Raw genomic sequence first — 21,402 nt, forward strand, 5'->3', positions numbered from 1 at the left:
TCAGATGAATATTCACATACATATATGTTCAGAAACAAACATGCTCAGCTCACATAGGCATGCAATCTCCTTTTTGAACCAACAAAGACAATGAATTTACCAGAAAGTTTATTTTGAAATTTTTTATTGTCCTTTTTTATTTCTAGAACAGTGAAAAGTCATAATCTTATATTATCTCTTTCAAATGGATAAATTTAGACAATTTATCAACGCTTCCTTAAATTTTTACACCCCACTGAACTCCAACAGGTTTTTGTTTTAAGGTAAACCAGGTTTTTGGCTCTTCCCTGTGGAGAAGTTACTTTCAAGTCAGTGAAAGTTCTTGGCCCATGATTAAAAGTCTTTGCCAATTAGTACTCAACAACTTCAATTCATTTTTTTCTGGTTCAAGATGAGTAGGAGCCTAATAAGGCTGTGATAAAAGGGCAAAAAGGCACTGAGAGCCAAAAGCGGATTAATGAGCTCCTCCATTTATTTGTCTTCCTAACAGCTGAACTGTTACAACTATTGACACTCTTCAAAAGGTTCCGCTCTGAGCCCTGCCCAGGCTCTGCAGGCTCCAATGGACATCTTCAAACCCGGAGAATGGAGGGGCAAGGGCTTCCCCTGTGTGATGCCAAAACCAACAAAGCCCCACGGATCAGGTAATGAAACTTCAGCTTTTCCCCCTTTGAGATTTATTTACTGGCAGCTGACAAGGGGCAAATTCAGCTCGAATTGTGCAGTCAAGGCCCTGTCAAGCTTTTAGAGGCACCCCTGTCTTGGAGCACCTTCACGACTGGCATTCCACTCAAAAGCCCTCGGCACTGGTCCTTAACAGCTTATGACATCACAAAGGACACTCCAGACAGATGCCTACATGGCATCCTGCAGCATTTTAAAAGAGAATTAGTGGTTTTAATTATGGTCGTTGTATGAAAGGGAACCATGCAAGCTCCACAGGAGACCTTTGATCAGACCCTTTTGCTAGTACAATGCCACGGAACTGTGACTATTCCTGGTAAGGGGCCTTTTCTTGCTGAATGACTCACCAGTGATCTTTGAATGCAGACAAGCTTCTAGCCCTCCCTCTTCATTAGTGAGCATTTCTATACAGGGGCCTATATAGTGCTTGGAGTCTAGGAGCTCTACAACTGGGGGGAAAAGAATCCCTACAGATTCTGGCCTCTACTTAGGAAGTGCTGAAGGACTCTGAGTGACTTTATTCATTAAAACAGGTTGCTATTAATTAGCCGTCATAATAAAATAAAGAACTATTATTTGCATTTCTTACTCTGTTCTCTTTAGTAATATGTATAAAAGATGCTTGTAACAGAAATGAATTTATTGAGCCACTTCCCCATCCCCCAATCCCCTGCCTTTTTTTTTTTTTGCATTTTGGCAGTGGGACCCTACTAATTATTGGGCCCAGATCTAAGTCCAAATAGAAGTAAAACATAAATATAAAATTAATTAAGGAAATGCAAAATCCTTTTTTACTTGCCAATCAGCTTGTGTAACTGAAATAAGCAAACATCAAATTGGCTTCCCTTTTTGGTGACTTAAGAGAAGTAACTGAAACAATAAAACTTCAACATTTGCAAAATCTCACCAGGTTGATATTTTGCTTGAAGTATGAGATTAGGTAATAACCAACCATAGTACTAAAAAAGAGTATTTTAATTTGAAGTATAGAAAGATTCATTATCTCTCTTTAACAAAAAAAAACAAAAACAAAAAACTACTTCACTTGCAGGAAAAATAAAATGTCTTTGCCCTGGTATTAATATTTTTTTTTTTTTTTTTTTTTTTTTTTTTTTTTTAAAGGAAAGACAGAGAGAAGGAAGGAAGGATAGAAGGAAGGAAGGAAGGAAGAAAGGGAAACATTTTTAAACATTTTCTTGTTTTATTGTATTCTGTTTCTCCGTTTTTGTTACATGGGCTGGGGCCGGGAAACGAACCGAGGTCCTCCGGCATAGCAGGCAAGCACTTTGCCCGCTGAGCCACCGCGGCCCAATATTTTAAGAATTTAATCTTCAAAACTGATCCCAAGAAGCATGAGCCATAAAACACTCAGGGTTGAATTTTAGGTCTACGAAAATAGTTTACCCTCTTCTAGAATCCAATCAAGCACCATCATACGAAAGAGTGACATTAGGAAGATTTTTCAAGATTCCCACCAAAATACTAATGTGATGACATGGCATACACAGGATTTCGCCTAAATAGCGCATCTCAGTCACAAACAGCCCCGTAAACAGCACTGCTGCTCCATATTACTTGTGTCTGGGAGTCCTACCCAGGAGAGGACTTCGTTTTCAATTTGTATACAGTTTTCTTTTCTTGGAGGAAAAATTTTGGGACTTCAGAATTTCGGAAGCTGAATGACAAGCAGGTTTTCATATTTTGCTGTCTCTGATGTTTTTCATATTTCTCAGACTTTGCAGTTCTTTTCTTAGGTGCTTCACAGCGACTAAAATATCCGGCAGCTGCGGGTCGCTCTGTGCTTTCTTCGTGTAGAGACGGAAATGTCTGATGGTTTCAGATAACAGGAGTTCAGGGTCTGCGTCCCTTTTCCTAAGACGCAGCATCCGCTCACAGGCGATGGCATAATTCTTGTGCCAGTTTATCGGGAGTTCCTTTTGTAAATAGACAATCTCCTTATAAAGCTGGAAAACAGCAAAATGTGGGGACCCCGTTGTTACTCCTCGACTTTTTTTTCAAGAACAGAAAACACAGGGGAATTAATAACACAAGACAAAAAAAACCCACAAAAAACAAAAATCCAAGTAGCCTACAGTAAAATTCCAATCGGCGCTAGGCCATGCAGAAAATGCAAGGATGTTACTGCAATTATTACAGTAGCAGGAGGTGAACAGGCTTCATCTAAAACTGCTTCTGGGGTTTTTCGGATGTTGCTGGGGGAACCTAAGACATACTGTGTCAGGACAAAATGCTCTTCCTCCAGAAAGATGTTCTGGGAAAAGGATTTAGTTCTAATTCATGGAAAGCTATTTACTTGACATGCAGAAAGGTTTGAAACTCTAAATTTAGCTGTTGGAGAAAAAAATGAGCTGTTTTAGAAGACTGCCTGGAAAAAGCACTGGATGGTATTTAAATTTTGCCCCAAATCATTTACATAAAATTTTCTCTACATTATAGAACAAGAACAATGAAACGACCTAAATGAGTCCATCATCAAGTGGGCTGGGCATAGTAACAAAATTTAACAGACTTCCTTAAAGCAAGAGATTTAAAATCTTCACAGTGCCCTGTAACCACAATTGAGATAGAGCTGTATTTTTGCCCACCGAAATTCAGAAGTTTGCTTTTCAATATATGAGATAGTATCAGTTGGACAGAGTTAGAATTTTTGATAGTAAATTTTTCAGAGAGAAAAAAATCTTCAAAATTTAACAAATTGAAAAACAGATACAAATTTGCATAATGGAATAGCATATTTCCTTAACTGGGATAGACATGGCTTTTTTAGGGCTCATAGATGTGGAGTCAAGTCAGATTTATAGGAAATTGGGTTTACCAGCAGACTCTGAGAACACAGAACAAGCAATAATGCTTTCTCCAGGGACAAATGCTTTTTGAATTAGAACATTATTCATGAAATTCTTCAGGTGAAAGGGACCCAATTAGATTATCTATTTCTCCAACTCCTACTCCAGAGTAGAAAAATGCAGACCTAACCTATTTTTAAATAGCTTCCATGCGAAGAATTCCACAATCCATGTAATATGTCATTTTGATGTCTAATAAGCCTCACTTTTCAAGCTTTTTAAAGCAATTCTCCCCTTAGTTCCTTTTATTTTAGAGAACAGGAAAGAGTCACCATGCACGTTTCATATACATCAAAGCTATCACGTCAGCCTCCCACTCTTTAATGCTCTGGGTAAAACACTCAGTTTCTCTATCCTTTCCCCACAGTCTCTTCCCTCTATGCAGTGCCTCCCTTTCCGAGCCTCTCCTCGCTGAGGGAGCAGGTGTGACGTGCCCGGCATACTGGCATTCAGCAACCGTGCAGTTTCTTCACTTCCTTAAAAGTTGTCAAAACCTTCCTCGGAGGCTGCGGAGTCCCAAACGGGTGGGAGCTCTCCAGTGAGCATTTCCCTGACGGCTCAGGAGAACGAGGGGCTCACTTGTGATTTACCTGCTCTGGTCTTAGATGTCAGAGCAGACACACAGCCCTCTTCCAGAGCACTTAGTTCCTGATGCACAATCAATCCATTATTATTTTTTTTTGATCTTTAAAAAAAAAATTTATTTAGTAAACACAACAACATATAAACACAAACATTCTTACCATATGATCATTCCATTCTTGATATATAATCAATAACTCATAATATCATCACATAGTTGTATATTCATCATCATGATCATTGCTTAGAACACTTGCATCAATTCAGAAAAAGAAATGAAAAGAAAACAGAAAAAAAAATACTAAATTTATTTTAACATTTGCTCCCCCTATGATTTATCTATTTTTAATCCATACGTTACACTCGTCTGTCGACAATTTATTTTTGATGACCCATTAAGCTACATCTGTTGTATCTTAAAATGGACATTTCTCATCATGTGGAGCTATATTTCCTCCTCTATGTGTGTGTTATGGTCCCATTATTCTTAGTGGATTCTCTCTGTTTCTTGGGGATATCTTCAATTTAGCAAATTTATTCCTATGGAGTTGGCTACTTCCTGCTTCTCCACTATGATGTGATGTCACCTGAACTTACTATTCTTCAGAAGCAAGTGAGTGGGATAATGCAAGTAATCATAAAAATATCCTTTTCTTTTTTTTTTTTTCACCTAACAAGAAGGATCTTGCAGGACCAGTACTGGGGCTGTGACTCATAAAACATTTGGCCTTATTTGGCCTATAAAAAAGTCACAGATCTGAGGACAAATGCAAAGGAGATATCTATAGTCTGTGTTCACTAAAGAATAAATCTCACTGGCCCCGAGGGCTCATAAATGCACGAATCAGCTTCAGCGGTGGCCTGACAACTGATTATGCAATCAGATGACCGATGAGAATATTACATAGTACCAAGTCTCAGATCTCCCCCAATGAGATTTTGTTTTCCACAGAATTACAGGTACTAGAGGTTATGCTATGTCCAGGATATAAGAGACAACCTGTAAAGTTTAGAAACCACTTTAAAACATTTTTAGATAAAACCCAGGCCTGGAAGGTTAACTGACTTACATCTGATAATTAAGGACAAAGCAGGCCACCTATAAGCTGGTCCCTTTCAGTTGTGCAGTGGGGCACCGTGGAGAGCTCCGCTATACCCTCACTACAGCCTGCCTCTCTCCCCTCTCTCCCTGCCTCGTCTCACCATTTGTCTGGCTACTTCCTTCTGATCTTCCAAGATGACACTTAAGTGACATTTCTGGAAGCCTTTCCTCCCTTCCTCACCACTCTCCTCTCCAGCTTACTCTGACTTAGGCAGAGTTCTCATGTCTCCACAGCACCTCGTATATTTCTCATAGCACTTACAACACTGAACTATAACTGAGGGTTTCATCTTCTGTCTCTTCCACTAGCTTTAGCTGAGGGGGACAATGCTTGATCGCCTCCAATGCAATATTTATACAGAGTGTGTGCTCAATAAATGCTCTGTGAACGAATGAAGGAATAAACAATGAACCAATGACCACTAAACTTAGAAGCAAAATAAGTCATACTGATTGGATGCCAGGCTATTCAGACTCAGCACCACACAAATGGCCAGACTGAGTAGATTCACAGTGGTCTAGAGAGCAGAAATATCTCAACCACTCATACACACAGCTCCTAGGCCCTCTTATTAATTGCTCCTTGCCAGGATCACTGTTTCCTACAGAGCATGCTCCAAGACGATCTCTGAAGATGTCTGAAGAGCCCAGTGCTATAAGTCACAGAAAAGCAGGGACCTGCTAAAATAATCTGGCAGAAAGCCTTTTCTCTCTGCCCCCATTTCCTATCAGAGAAGATTGATTTGAGCAAAAGCCTCATAACAGTGTGGTTGTATCTTCTGAAGGTTCATTTAGCTTTCTATGGCTATAGTTAAATGACGGAGCCACTCTCCATGACTCTTCATTGTCTTCTCAGGAAATCTCAAGTAGCCATCATTTGAAGTGTAGCCAAGGTCATGACTTTTGCATAGAAGGCAACCAGCCAGGTTGCATTTACTAGGAAGCCACTGTATTAGTTTCCTATTGCTGCTGAAACAAATTACACCACAAATTAAGTGGCTTAAAACAACACAAAGTATCTTATATTCTGGAGGTCAGAAATTCTAAAATCAAGGTATCTACAAGGTTGCATTTCTTCTGGAGGCCCTTGCCTTGTCTTTTCCAGCTTTTGGAGGCCACCTGTACTCCTTGGCTTGTGGCCCCTTCCTCCATCTCAAGACCTGCAGCATAGCATCTTCAAATCTCTCTCTCTGACCTTTGTTTGTATGGTTACATCTCCTTCTCTGACTCTGACTTTCCTGTCTCCCTTTCATAAGGACTGTTGTGATTACATTTGGACTCACCTGGATTATCTAGGATAATCTCATCTCAGTGTCCTTAATCTTATCTACAACATCCTCTTGCAATGTAAGGTAAAAGTCACAGGTTCTGGGAATTGGAATGTAACATCTTTTGGGGAGCAATATCTGCCTACCACAGCCATTTAATTTAGAAATGATTTACGAAACACTTGAGTATTTTTCCTTATATACTGATTTATAATGCCCAAACTAAACTGAAAAAAACCTCTAGTGTGATATATCCAATCTCTACCCCAGTCACCACTACCCTCCCACCAAACATATGTATATAAAAGTATGACATACGTTATATGCGTGAGTGTAGAGCTGAGCTTTCACATTTGAAGGCATATTAGCAGTTTCTGCCAGGTTAAAGATGAAGAATGGTGTTTTCATCCTGGGGTGTGGGGGTGAAATAGGAAAAGCATTAAAATCATGTCGTCAGTTTCATATTCAGAGATAAATCTGCCAGACTCATCCATTGATAAGGAATGTACACAAGGCTTTATTGTATTATTTTTAACTTTCGCACATTCATGGAAGTTTGCTTAGAAACAATAGCAACTCTTCCTCTCTATCCCAGGCCCCACAGCTCCCAGGACATTGCATTTACACTGATTACCAAAACTTTTCAGAGGAAAGCTTACATTCACCATCATATTACAAGGTCCTCCAGATACAGGAAGAATGAGACTTGCTGGATTTGTCAGTACATTCCTGAAGGTTCCATCCTGACTGCTCAAGGCACGTGTGACCAGTTCTCCAAAGGTGGCTGGACCCTTTGACTACATGAACTCGTCCAAACTGCTAGGTAGCACACTGATTAAATCAACACCTGCCCAGATAACGACCTGCTCTCTCATGTGATCTTGCCCCCAGCTTTCCCATGCTCAGTCACAGCGAGGAACTGTGCAAACATGCAGTATATGTCTGGTCAGATCTTCAAAGCAAGTATTCGTCCCTGAAACTAGAATGACAACTCGAAATATGTTGTTTTCTGAAATGTAACTGCATAAATCATAGTTACCTATTTTTGTAATAACTATTTTAGAGCTGACATTTTTAAAAACCTCTTTAAACTTACGTGAACCCTTTATACCATAAATTAATTCTTGGCGCAAAGCGCACTGGCACAGAGTGGGCAGCAGTACATTTGTGCTGAAGGAAGCACTGCATATAGCCATGGCACCCCTACCTGCATATCTTAGGACTTTTACATTAACATTAGGCCAAAGTTTATTAGTGTTATTTATTTGGATTATTTAAAAATAATGAAAGGATGTTAAACCAAGAGAATCAGTACCATCACTATGAGGTGTTCCATAAAGGACAATGTGACCTCTTCCTGAACAACAGGAAAGTATGGCACCTATCATCTTAATATTCCAATCTCTCTCTCTCTCTCTTTAACCTTTTTATTGTATAGTATAACATATATACAAAGCAAAGAAATAAGAAAGCAATAGTTTTCAAAGCACTCTTCAACAAGTGGTTACAGGACAGATCCCAGGGTTTGTCATGGGCTACCAAATGATCCTCTTAGATTTTCCCTTCTAGCTGCTCCAGAATTTAAGAGGCTAGAGGGTTTAAATACTTTTTTATCATCACAATCGACTTTTTTCCCTCCTTTTTTTGTGAACAATAACACATATACAAAAAAGCTATAAATTTCCAAGCACAGCCCCACAATCAGTTGTAGAACATATTCTAGACTTTGACATGGGTTATAATTTCACAATTTTAGGTTTTTACTTCTAGCTGCTCTAAAATACTGGAGACTAAAAGAGGCATCAATTAATGAAGCAGCATTCATGTTCATTTGTTAAGTCCTATCTTCTATGTATAATTCCACCATCACCTTTGATCTTTCCATACCTCTCTTTGGGGTTGTTTGGGGTATGGCAAGTCTAAATTTTTGATATTGGAAGGGTCTGTCACTAATATGGGGTAGGGAGTGGCTCTAACTGATGTTCTGGGGATGCTGGGCTAGGTGTCAGGACTTATCTGGACCAGGGACCCAACTGGAGGTTGTAGATTTCTGGCTAGTTACTCTAGTGCCAGGAACCCTTGTGGGATCTTACCCAGTCTCTTTTAATATGTCTGTGTGCATTAGACTATGAGCTCCTTAAGGGCAGGAACTCTGCCATACTCATATGTGAAGCTTCAATGCTTAGCACAGTGTCTGGCTTCTAGAAGGTATTAAGTAAATGCTTAAATAATTAAGTGGCACATTAAAAAGTGGAGACAAGATTGTACTTATCAACTTCTACTCAATCATCGAGGCAGTGTAGGTAGGAGATAAGAAGGTTCAAGAATCAGCGAGAAGTAAATTTGAGACTTCATCACTGTTAGCTATGTGGTTTTAGTTACTTAACATCTCTAAGTTCCAGTTTGTTCTTCTATAAAAGGGGAATAAAAACAACCTCTTCATAGGTTGTTGTAGGGATGCAATGAGATTATTCATGTATAATGATTAGCATAAGCTTTGCACAAAATAATCGCTTAATACATGTCATTTTTTATGATGACACTCAGCCCTGCTCCCCAAATGGGCAGTGACAAAAGCACTTCTCTGCATGTTGAAAATAGGCTGAAAACACAAAAATGTCATTTAGTCACCTTGCTTGCCACATTTCTTCATTGGCCACGGATTCCCAAGAAGATGCATCAAACCTGTAGTTATAAGAAAACAGTGATTATTTTCTGACAGCTACATTTACTGTTATGGCATACACTCCCTGTTTTCTAATCTTATAAGGTCCCCCCCCGCTTCCCTCCAAATAGGCTGGATCTTGAAGTACTGATAGGGACCAAAATAATAAACTTTTTCTTCTAGAAAATTCAATCATGTTGGGAATTGTGGGAAAGAGTATTCTTAATCTGCATAATGAGCTTCAGCGTCTCATGGGAACAAATGAGGGATTAATGGAAAGAGGCTGGAGGCGTCTGAGGAGCCAGCTGTTCCTAAGAACCCTTGGAAGACAACAGGGCAGAGGTGATGCCTGCATCACCCTATGGGCACAGCTAAGAGCCAACGAGCTGGGGACCGAGGAGCTCAGCCTAAAGAGAGGGGACTTCCTGCTTTGAGAAATCACTGCTGAAGGAAGAACACTCCAAATCATTTGCTGATTCTTCTCTCTCTCTTAATTAAGCCTTCTCTTATTAGACATAGACTGTGACAGAGTGGAGATAACAAGTGATGTTGTGTACTTGTAGAGTCTTCAGCTGTTGGAAAGATATGTGATTTTCCAACTTTTCCTTGTATGGTCACAGAGTGCTTAAATTTATACCTAATTATCCATCTCTGGTGGTTACACCACAGTGTGATTTGTTTGTTCAGATTGATTCACAAAATGTATTTGTAGCATTAGCATTTTTTCATATGATCTTGTCTGCTCTTGAATTATAAACAATAGCTTATATAATCTTTAAATAATTCATAATTTAAAAATAGGCAATGGAGGCTTATACTGTTCTTTAAATGTCAACTCATTTTTCATGAGGGAGAGAGTAAACTCTCTGCAGAAATGCTTAAAGGAAAACTGAAAATCCTAAACAATATACTCGAGCTGACGCCAAACAAATGTAAAGAAAAAGTTACTCAAATCATGGCCAGTCTTACAGAGAAGCTATCTGCCATTCATGACGAAAGGAAAATATGACAAGTTGATACATGTGGAAACTACCATGGGAAAATGAGTGCCTTTTATAACACAACCGTAGTTCATGAATCTCCTCGACTTTTACTATGATGAGATACAGGATGGTGGCCAAGATAGCATTCTGGAAGCTGGCAGTGGAAGATGCCATGGCATCTAACTGTTGTGGTGCCCATTCAACCATGGCTTCCGTTCCCTTCCATCTCCCCACTGTTCTTCACATAGGATAATCAAGACACGTTCTCCTTCTGTTTAATTCTTATGACTAGTTCAGCCATAGTGAACAGCTGTACATGTTACTACCTGAGATCATCACTGCGCCTCATGAGAGAAAAGCAGTTACATCGAGAACAGTAGCTACATGGTGCACCCTGGTGAAAACTGTCAAAATGCTCAGAGCATCACCAGCAGGGAATAACCAGACTATTTCAAAATGACTTATCCAAAAGTAGATCCTATAGTTCCTGCAATAACTGATAGCAATTAATACCAATGAAACAAGACAAAACGGCATCTCAAAATTTAGTAGGCTTTTTAAAGCTCTGCTATACTGATAAAAAATATAACGGATGTTTGTACCTTCCATATTCTTCAGTCCAGTTGTAGATGTTTCTTGTAAGTTTAATCCATTCCTCAGGGTTGAATACAATCTCCAAAGGGACTAATTTGTCACAAGAACCCCATGGCCAAAGTGAATAGTTCTTTTTCCAGGTGGGGTCACCTTCATGAATTCCTATGCAAACAAATGCTTCTTTTCTATTGAAAACAGAAAAATATAGGCTATATTTTAAATTTGAAGTAGTAAGTGTTAAATAAATATGATGGATCAAGATAGGTCATTTTTAACTCCTTAAACCTTGATTACCCTTAAACTGTTTGTGAACATTTTGTGTTTTTTAAATCTTTCCTGAATAGACTGTTCAAAATTTATCTCAGTGTTAAAAAGCTGCTTCTGGGGAATGAGAGCAAGTAAACAGATACAGATGATAAAACTTAGCTGACTCTAATATTATAGGAATTCATTGGGGACAAGAATTTTTATAAGGAAAATCCCTGTAATACTATGTAATACATAAACATATGTACTCTTTGATATATATATTTAAAATGTTTACTGGTAGAAATATAAGTCTTTCTTTGTGCCCCTACTTATAAGTAGTCCCTCCTTTCTCAATCTCCCATTGTACTTTTTGTTCTGCATCTCTTTCATTATTACTGTATTATTATTTGTATTTGTAAATCTCCCTGACTAGCATAGAAGTATCCTGAGGACAGGCTCTCTATAACTGCATTAACTCTGAAATCCATGCAGCATAATTCAGAGCTAGCACACAATAAGTATTTGCTGAATAAAATTAATTAGACTGAATAACCACCAGGAGATTCAAATACTACAAAAATACGTACGAGAAATAGTTTAAACAAACTTGGTTCAGAAAAATTTATATTTGAATAGTTCTATTCTAATTTGTGGTTATGCCTTAATCGCCATTACTAAGTAGGAAAAAAAAGGAAAAAGAAGCATATTGGGGAAAATCACTTTTCTGGTCTAGAATATTTATATACTTTTAACCATTAATTACCTCTATGATTTTAGGAAAATTATTTAACTACCTGTGTCTATCTCCTCATCTGTGAAAGGGGTACAATAACTACCTTTTAGAGCTATTAAGGATTAAATTTGGTATTTCATACATAAAGCACAGTTTTCAAACATAAAAGGGTGTCTGTTCTGGGGAAGATGGTGTAGGCACACTCTACCTTCCCCCTCCCACTGAATACAACTATAATTCCTGCACAAAATACATGGAGCAATTATCTGATGACTCTGCAAAGTAAATGGTAGAAGACTGGGGAAGGGGACCAGTATTCAAGGTTCTACCAAGCCAGTGGTGAGTTTACTATTTCCCCCTGCCCGACTCCAATATTGTCTTATCTGGACTCAAAAACAGCCTGAAAACCAGAGTATGTACCAGGTGAGGAAAGAAAGAGCTTCAAGAAAAGCCATTTCTTTCTAGCCCAAGGAGTGAGAAAGGGGACTTTTAGAAAGTGGAGGAAATCCCTGGACCTTTCCCTCCTCACCTTCCGCAGGCACCAGGGAATATGGTGGCGGCAGTGGAGGCAGCGGCACAGTGATGCCAGTGGCACTTGGCCAGGTGTCTAAAACTATGAAAGGAGCTGTTCCAAAAGCATGGGACATATTTTCATTGCTTTTTGTCTCCCTCTGTCCTCTAGCTCCTAGACCACAGATGCAGACAAAGTCATGGGACATATGTCAGAATAGTGAAATCGAACTGCAGGTTTCTGATCAGAGGGTTGGAAAGAAGGCCTCAGGGAAGTAGAAAGCTGTGGAGCAGTCACAAAAGGAAGGGAGATCAAGAGAACAACCCCATAAAGTTATGAACTCCAGGCTTATTTCTGATCTTGGCATGTATGAATCTGACCCTAAATCTAAATTGGCTTTGAGAAATGAGCTGCAGGGTAGACAAACACAGGATTCAGACTGAGTACCAGCACTGTACAAATGGGACTGATGCAATAGCAATGCAAATGTTTTGAAAACTGAACTGAGATTGGAATCACAACTCACAGAAGGCAGGCTAGAACTTGTAGCCTGAGATAAATCTGGTCACTGGCCTGATGACACAGATGTTAGAATTGTCACACAAAGACTTTAAAACAACTGTTATAACCATGCACCAAAAAGTAGTGATAAATACTCTTGAAATGAATGAAAAGATAAAAAAAACTTAGCAAAGAATAGAAGCTATAAAGAAGAATAAATGGAAAAATCAAAAGCAAAAATAAAAAATTTACTGGATGGGCTCAATATAAGATTAGAAAGAAAGAATATCAGTGAACTTGAAGAGGAATCAATAGGAATTATCCAACTTGAACAAAGAGAGAAAAAAGACTGGAAGAAAATACAGGACAATACCAAAAGGTCTATCACTCATGTCATCAGAGTCCCAGAAGTAGAAGACAAAGACTGTAGAGCAGCAAATACATTTAAAGAAATAATGTCTAAAAGTTCCTAAATTTTGTGAATGATGTTAAGTATACAAATTCAAGAAACTCAGCAAACTCCGAAGAGGATAAAGTTAAAGACATTTATGCCCAGAAATATCATAATTAAATAAGGACAATAAACAAATGTTAAGCATCCAGAGAAAAACAACATATTTCATGCGGGGAACAATGGTCTGAAAGATTGAAGATTTTTCACAGGAAACCATACACGCCAAAAAGAAGTGAAAGAATACTTTTTAAATGCAGGGGAAAATGAAAAGAATTGTCCACACATAATTTTATATGTAGAAATATTCTTTAAAAATGAAGGTAAAATGATGACATTTCAGGTGAAGAAAAGCAAAGAGAATTCATTGACATTAGTACTGCACTAAAAGAAATGCTAGAAGAATATATTCTGATGGAACGGAAATGATACATGATGGAAACTTGCAATATCAAGATTGAAGGAAGAGCAATAGATCTGGTAAATATCTGTATAAACATTATAGAGTATTCTTTTTCCTCTTAAGTTCATTTATATATATGTTTGTATATTTATACAAATGTACATTTTGTTGAATGCCAAAATTATAACACATATATATGACAACTACAATCAAAAGTAGAGAGGTAAAATGGGTTTATATAGTGGTTAGGTTTCTACATTTCACTTGAAATCCTAAAATATTAATCCTAAGTAGAAAGTAGATTGTGAAAAGTTAAGTATGTATACTGTAATTGTGAGAGCAATCACTAAAAAAATTACAAAGAGATATAAACTCTTAATAAATAACTTAAAATGGAATACTAAAAAATACTCAGATAATCAAGAAAAAAAGGCAGGAAAGGGGAAAAAGTGGACAAAGAAACAGGTAACAAACAAACACAAAGAAATAAAATAGACTTAATCCAAATACATCAATACTACATTACATTAAATAAAAATGGTCTAAATACACCTATTAAAAAACAGAGATTGCCAGAATGGATAATATAACAAGATCCAATTATATGCTGTCTATAAGAAACCACTTTACTCATATAGGTATAGTAAACACAAAAGGGTGAAAAAAAAGATAAACTAGGAAAACACTAATCAGAAGAAAGCTGGAGTGGCTATATTAAAACCAGACAAAGTAGAGGTAAGAGTAAGAAAAATTACCAGAGATAAAGAGGGACATTACATAACAATAAAAAGGTCAAGCCACCAAGAAGACACAACAATCTTAATGTTTACGCATCTAACAACAAAGCTTCCAAATACTGATAACACTGAAAAAGAAATGGACACACCCACAATAACAGTTGAAAATTTCACCATTTCTCTCAGTAATCAATAGAACAAGCAGACAGAAAGTAAGCAAGGATAAAGATAAAGAAGAACTGAACAATACCATCAACCAAATGGATCTAATTGACATTTATGGAACACACTATCCAATAACAACAGGATACATTTTCTTTTCAAGAATACATGGAACTTTCACTAAGATAGTTCACATTCTGGGTCATAAAACCCAGAAATTATAAAAATTAAAAGGAACTGAAATTATAAAAAGTATGCTCTCTGACTATAATGGAATCAAAATAGGAATCAATAGTTCTGAGATAACTGTAAAATTTGAAATACTTAAAAATTAAACAACACACTTTTTCAAGAACCCATAGGTCAGAGAGAAAATCTTGAGAAATAAAGATATTTTGAAACTTAATGAAAATATAACATCACATATCAAAGAGTAGCTTAAATATGCTTAGAGAGGCATTTATATCACTAAATGTTCAACATTAGAAAAGAAGAAAATCCCCCAAATCAACAATCTAACTTTCCAGTTTAAGAAATTAGAAAAAGAAAAGCAAAATAAAGCAAGCAGAAGGAGGAAACAATAACATGAAGCAAAATTGATGAAATTTAAAATAGAAAAATAGAGAAAATCACTGATATCAAAAGATAGTTCTTTGAAAAGATGAATAAACTTGATAAACTCCTAGCTAGAATGACAAATTAAAATAGAGGAGATAAAAATGATCAATATTAGAAATGGAAGAGGGGATAATAATGGAGACCCCACAGACACTGAAATGATAAAGTAATGCTATAAACAACCCCATGCACATAATGTGACAATATAGATTAAATGGACCAATTCCTTGAAAGTCACAGACCACCTAATCTCACCCAAGAAGAAGGAGATAACCTGAATGGTCCTGTGATGATTAAGGAAATTGATTTTTTAGTTAAAAACCTTCTGTGGTGGGCTGAAGCTGTTATGTACTCCAGAAAAAAACATGTTTTAAAATCTAATCTATTCTTTATGTGTAAACCCATTGTAAATAGGATCTTTTGACGAGGTTATTTCAGTTAAGGTGTGACTCACTTCATTCAGGATGGGACTTAATCTTATCACTGGAGTCCTCTGTAAACAGAATGCATATATATATATATATATAGAGAGAGAGAGAGAGAGAGAAAACCATGGAAGCAAGAAGTTGAAATCAATGAAACCCTCTAGGTAGAGGCTAGTAGATGCCTCCATGTGTCTTGCCATGTGGCAGAGGAGCCCAGGATCACGAGCAGCCAGTCTTCAGGAAGAAGGCATCAACTGGATGATGCCTTGATTTGGAACTATCCTCAGCCTCAGACTGTAAGCTAATCAATTTCCATGTCTTTAAGTCAACCAACTAATTTCCTGGTATCTTCTTTAAGCAGCCCAAGAAATTAAAACACCTTCCAAAAAAGAAATATCTGGGCCCAGATGATTTACTGTTGAATTTTAAAAGACACATTTAAAGAAGAAATGAGAATTCTATAAGATCGCTTTCAGAAAACAGAGGAGAAACACTCACTAACCCATTTTATGAAATCAGAATTTCCCTGATACCAAAACCAGGAAAAGACAGTACATAAAAAGAAAACTATAGAGCAATATTTCTCAGGAATATTGATGCAAAAATTATCAACAAAATATTAATAAATATAATTCATCAATATGTGAAATGAATAAGGTACCCTGAGCAAATGGGGGTTATCCTGAGAATGCAAGGATGGTTGAATATTTGAAAATCGATCTATATAATCCATCTTATTAATGATTTAAAAATGAAAAACCATGTGATCACATCAATGTATACAGAAAAGACATTTGACAAAATTCAACATCCATTCATGACAAAAACACTCAACAAACTAGGCATATAGGGGAACTTCCTTAACCTGATACAGGCATTAAAAAAAAATCTACTGCGAATATCTTTCTTACCGCTGAAAGACTGAATGCTTTGGCCCTAAGATTGGGAACAAGGCAAGGATCTCCACTCTCACCATTCCTTTCCAACATTATACTGGAGTCCTAGTCAGTACAGTAAAGCAAGAAAAAGAAATTAACAATATATATATTGGAAAGGAAGAAATAAAACTGTCCCTTTTTATGGATGACATGTTTGTATATGGAGGTAATGCCAAGAACTTCCCCAAATCTCCTATAACTAATAAGTAAGTTTAGCAAGGTTGCAGGTTTACATGCAAAATTGTAAGGTTTACACGCAAAAATCAACTGCATGTCTATATAATAGCAATGAACAATTGGAAACTGAAATAAAAAATACTATTACAATAGCTTTCCAACTTAAATATTTAAATACAAATATAATAAAACATGTAAAATTCCAAAATGCTGGTGAAAGTAATTAAAGAAACCTAAGTTAATCAATAGGCATGCCATAATCATGGATTGGAAGAATTCAACATAGTTAAGATGTCACATCTCCCCAAAGTGATCTACAGATTAAAGCAATAACAATTAAAACTCTAAAAGGATTCTTTTTGGGAAATGCAATTCAATACAGAAAAAATAATCTTTTTTTTATCAAATGGTGGTAGGATAATTTAACATCCATATGCAAAAAAATAATAATAAACCTCTTCCTAAACCTCACATCTTACAAAATTTAACCCAAAATGGAGCATAGATTTACAATGTGAAATATAAAACTATAGAACTCAGAGTAAAATAGGAGAAAATCTTTGTGATCTGGGGTTAGGCAAAGAGGTCTTAGATAAGACACCAAATGCACAGTCCACAAAAGAAAAAAAACGATAACTGGATTTCATCAAAATTAGGGTGCATGGGTGGTTCAGTGGTAGAATGCTCACCTTTCACGTAGGAGATTTGGGTTCGATTCCCAGACCATGCACCCAAACAAACAAACAAACAAACAAAAAACCTTTTGATCTACAAAAGACTTTCTTAAGAGACCAAGACACAGGTGGTTCAATGGTAGAATGCTCTCCTGGCAGGTGGGAGACCTAAGTTTGATTCCCGGCCCACACACCGCCCTCCCCACCCCCCCAAAAAAGACAAGTTACAGACTGGAGAACATAATCACAAATCATATTTGACAAAGGATTTGTATTTAGAATATATAAAAACTCTCACAACTAAACAGTAAGAAAAGTAACCTATCAATCACACTGCTAGATTTGAAAACATGTTCACACAAAAACCTGTACCTGAATGTTTATAGCTACTCTCTCTTCTTAGTTGCCAAAAACAACCCAAACGTTCTTCAACAGTGAATGCATAAACAAATTGTGGCACATCCACTCATTAGAATACTACTCAGTCATAAAAAGGAACAAACTACTGATAGACACAACTTGGATGGCTCTCAGGGGCATTATGCTCAGTGAATTATGCCTGTATCAAGGATCACATATTTTATGATTCCACTTATACGACATTCTGGAATAGGCAAACCTATAGCACAGAAGAACAGCTCGGTGGTTGCCAGGGGCTGAGGGACAGCCAAGGAGAAATCTCAGGGTCTTGGATCTGTTTTATATCCTGGTTGTGGTGATGATTATATAAATCTATATGTATGTTAAAATTCATAGAACTGTACACCAAAAAGTTCAATTTTGTGGCCTCTTAATTTAAAATTTTAAAAGCATAACAGATGCCCAATAAGTATTAGCTTTATTTAGAGGGCTCTCACATGATGCTAATGGTCCAACACTTTGGGAGTAAAAGTCTCTATTCAGTGCTTTTAAATCATTCATGCCCTTTGACTTAATAATTCCATTCCTGAGACTCTTATCAATAATTCAAAATTTCACTCCTGCCACAAACGACAACTATATGCACAAAGGCATTTGTTACAGCCAATTGATTCTATAGTTAAAAATTAGATATCACACTAAATATCCACTAATAGTTCCATTCATCTATTAAATTATAGTATGTGCCAACTAAAAATACAAAGAGTCTGCAAAAACATAAGAAAATATTATGACTCATTCAATGAAAAAAGCAGGATTTTTATATTATGTTTTAACTTTGTAAATAATATGCACTTCTGATGCATTGGTTGTTTCTGAGTGATAAGATTTTTCTAGTTTTATATAATTTCTTATTTCGGTAACAGATACATACTACTTTTTAATTAAAAGCTTTATTTTAAAAACTGACATCAATAAACAATGTTTATCCTGTGACCTTTGATAATCAAAAATATTGACAAAAGTTTATATGCCAGAACGGTCATCACCATGTTATATTACAATATAAAAGTTTAGAAGCAACAAAAGTGTTCGATAATAGAATGTTAAATTACCATGCATCTGTATGAAAATATTAAACAGCCAAAAAATGATGGTTATGAAGACATTTTACTAATTACATAGGAAATGCTCACAATATAATGTTATGTGAAAAAAAACTGGACAGAAGACTAAAATATCATTTTAGCTATGTAAAATAATAGTATATGCATGTGTGTGTAAATAGATAATTTCTGTTAAAAATGAACAGAATAGAAAAAAGTTTCCCAAAATGTTAACAGTAGTTCTTGAAAGACAGACAATTCTGGTCTTTATTCTTTTTTGAGAATAAAGATCTTCCAGAGGGAGCACGCGTTATTTCCATAATGAGGCTTCCCATGCCTGCAGGATAAAGCCTTCCCTAATCCACTCACCATCCTTCCAGACTCACCCCCTCCTCTAGCATCTAGCACCCAAACATGCCGAGGCAGCCAGTGCTCAGCAGGCCCTTTCCACGGCTCTGCACAGGCAGCAGCCCCGAGTCAGTCCTCTCCCACTCCCCTGACAAATCTCCACCTAGCCTTCAAGGCTCTGCTCGAGTGTCCAACATTACGTCTGTGCAGACACTGTCACGTTTACCAGACGATATAGTTGATCTGTTTCATATTCAAAATACCACCTGAGACCTTCTCTGAAAAAGGCCAACAGCAGGGATCATGCCTCATTCATCTTCTGCATTCAGTTCTTAGAACACTTGATACCCAACACTTATTTATCAAGTAATTTATTAAATAAATGTTGAATGAAACACCAACACCACTACCCCAGCAGAATTAATTGCTTCCTTTTTTCTTTTTTTTTTTTTTAATATTTTGTGACAAATCTTCACACATATACAGTCCATACATGATGCACAATCAGTGCACAATATCATCACATAGTCGTGTACTCATTGCCATGATCATTCTCTCAAACATTTGTATCACTCCAGAAAAATAAATAAAAAGAAAAAAGGAAAAACTCATACATACCAAACTCCTTTACCCTCCCTCTCATTGACCACTTGTATTTCCATCTACCCAATTTATTTTACCCCTTATCCCCCCAATATTTATTTATTTGTTTATTTTGCATGGGCAGGCACCAGGAATTGAATCTGGGCCTGGCATGGCAGGCAACAGCTCTGCCTGCTGAGCTACCATGGCCCACCCCCCAGTATTTATTTTTTATCCATATTTTTTCACTCATCTATCCATACCCTAGATCAAAGGTACATCAGACACAAGGTTTTCACAATCACACAGTCAAACTGTAAAAGTTATATCTTTATATATGAATTGCTTTCTTATCCCCGCTCCCAGAACACTTGGTTTACAATGTCAGTTAAATCATCCATTCAATAAACACATATTGAACATTTACTATGTCTGATACTTTATAAGGCAAGTGTAGAGCTTATCCCCTCATATTATGGTTACTTCTATTCACAGCTGTGTCTAAATACAACTAGACTGTGGTTTACTCGAATTTAGAGATGTATCTCATTCATCTTTTTATTGCCAGGCTCTACTACAAACTGGAACCAATACAAGTTTGTGAGGTTGAATTAAATAAAATTCACACAAAAAAATGACTATCTGGGATTTTTAATGGTTCTTAATATTTTATTCCAAAATAGAATAATTAAATATTACTCCTTTATAACCATTACCTTCGTGAATATTACTCATGAGCCACAGTAAACTTCAGCTTCCAAACACTAAAAGTATCACATTATTATGTTTTTTAGCAGGAGAGCACTTAACTACGGAATTTATGAAGAAATTCTTAAGTCCCCTTTAAGAAAAAAAATAGAAAAAATGAGGTAGATCTTTCTTCTTCAAGTTCTGGACAATCCCAAGCATTTCAGAGACAGGAAAAAAGGTTCAATGCTTTACTGTCGAAGGAGATATTTATTCTTGATTTTAAGAATAATTTTGTGTTCTCAAGTACAGAATTCACAATCCTTATATTTTATCTCAGCCAGCATAACTGTAGGCGTTTTTCTTATTTATATAAAATGTCTTATCCTTTGTAAAAAACAGTAAGCTATTTTTAATAGTGATTATTCCTGGAAAACATTTGCTTTACACTTAAAAGCGGGTCCTGGTGTTCATCTGGGGGAGCTATAATTGCTTGCGATCCACCTGCAATGACTTCAAGTAGGCAGGCACATCTCCAATTTCTCTGAAATGTACTAAGATCTTATTTGCTGTTTTTGCTAATCTGTCTTTATTTTTCCTCTACCCAGAACAATAACACTGATTTCTGCCTGGCCTCATTTATGCACAGATATTCAATTTAATTACAAAGATAATCTCACTGGTGACAGGGAAATAGGTACAGAAAATTGGTCTTTTGGATGAGGCACAGCTGCTACATAAACAATTTTAGAAAAGCTTAAGAGTTTAGAGAAGCTATTATGTGAAAAGAATGCTTACTGTTTATTTATTTCAAGAAAATGATAAAGATTAAATGTGACCACGCCATCAGGCAATATTCCTTCCACAGGATTCCACCGGTTCCCAGGAAAGTTGACACCTGGTAGATGCTTTGCCATCTTGGGCAAATACCACTCATAAGTCATCATCTGTCAGAAAAAAATCACAAGTGATGTCATCCTTTAAAAAAAGCAAGT

At 36.7% G+C, this 21,402-nt stretch overlaps 1 protein-coding gene and 1 long non-coding RNA gene across 4 annotated transcripts in view; one reads left to right on the forward strand and one right to left on the reverse strand.

Moving 5' to 3' along the window:
* The window catches only part of LOC143651776 (uncharacterized), a 40,613-nt gene that overhangs the window by 15,587 nt on the left and 3,624 nt on the right, over positions 1-21,402 (forward strand). For 2 of the 3 annotated variants that reach the window (XR_013160207.1, XR_013160208.1), the window contains exon 2: positions 491-644. This is a non-coding gene — a long non-coding RNA (uncharacterized LOC143651776). Of the gene's footprint in view, positions 1-490; positions 645-842; positions 1,001-21,402 lie in introns of those variants that run through there. The other variant, XR_013160206.1, reaches the window with a different exon arrangement.
* TMEM260 (transmembrane protein 260) overlaps positions 2,001-21,402 on the reverse strand; it is a 64,937-nt gene continuing 45,535 nt past the window's right edge. Inside the window, exons 12-16 of the mRNA XM_077122547.1 lie at positions 21,206-21,354; positions 10,754-10,930; positions 9,135-9,188; positions 6,822-6,912; positions 2,001-2,648 (exon numbers count right to left, since the gene is read on the reverse strand). Of these exons, the coding sequence (XP_076978662.1) occupies positions 2,379-2,648; positions 6,822-6,912; positions 9,135-9,188; positions 10,754-10,930; positions 21,206-21,354 (741 nt within the window). The 3' untranslated portion in view covers positions 2,001-2,378. The remainder of the gene's footprint in view (positions 2,649-6,821; positions 6,913-9,134; positions 9,189-10,753; positions 10,931-21,205; positions 21,355-21,402) is intronic.

The sequence above is a fragment of the Tamandua tetradactyla genome, chromosome 12 (assembly GCF_023851605.1).
Source record: "Tamandua tetradactyla isolate mTamTet1 chromosome 12, mTamTet1.pri, whole genome shotgun sequence".
Lineage (NCBI taxonomy): Eukaryota > Metazoa > Chordata > Mammalia > Pilosa > Myrmecophagidae > Tamandua > Tamandua tetradactyla.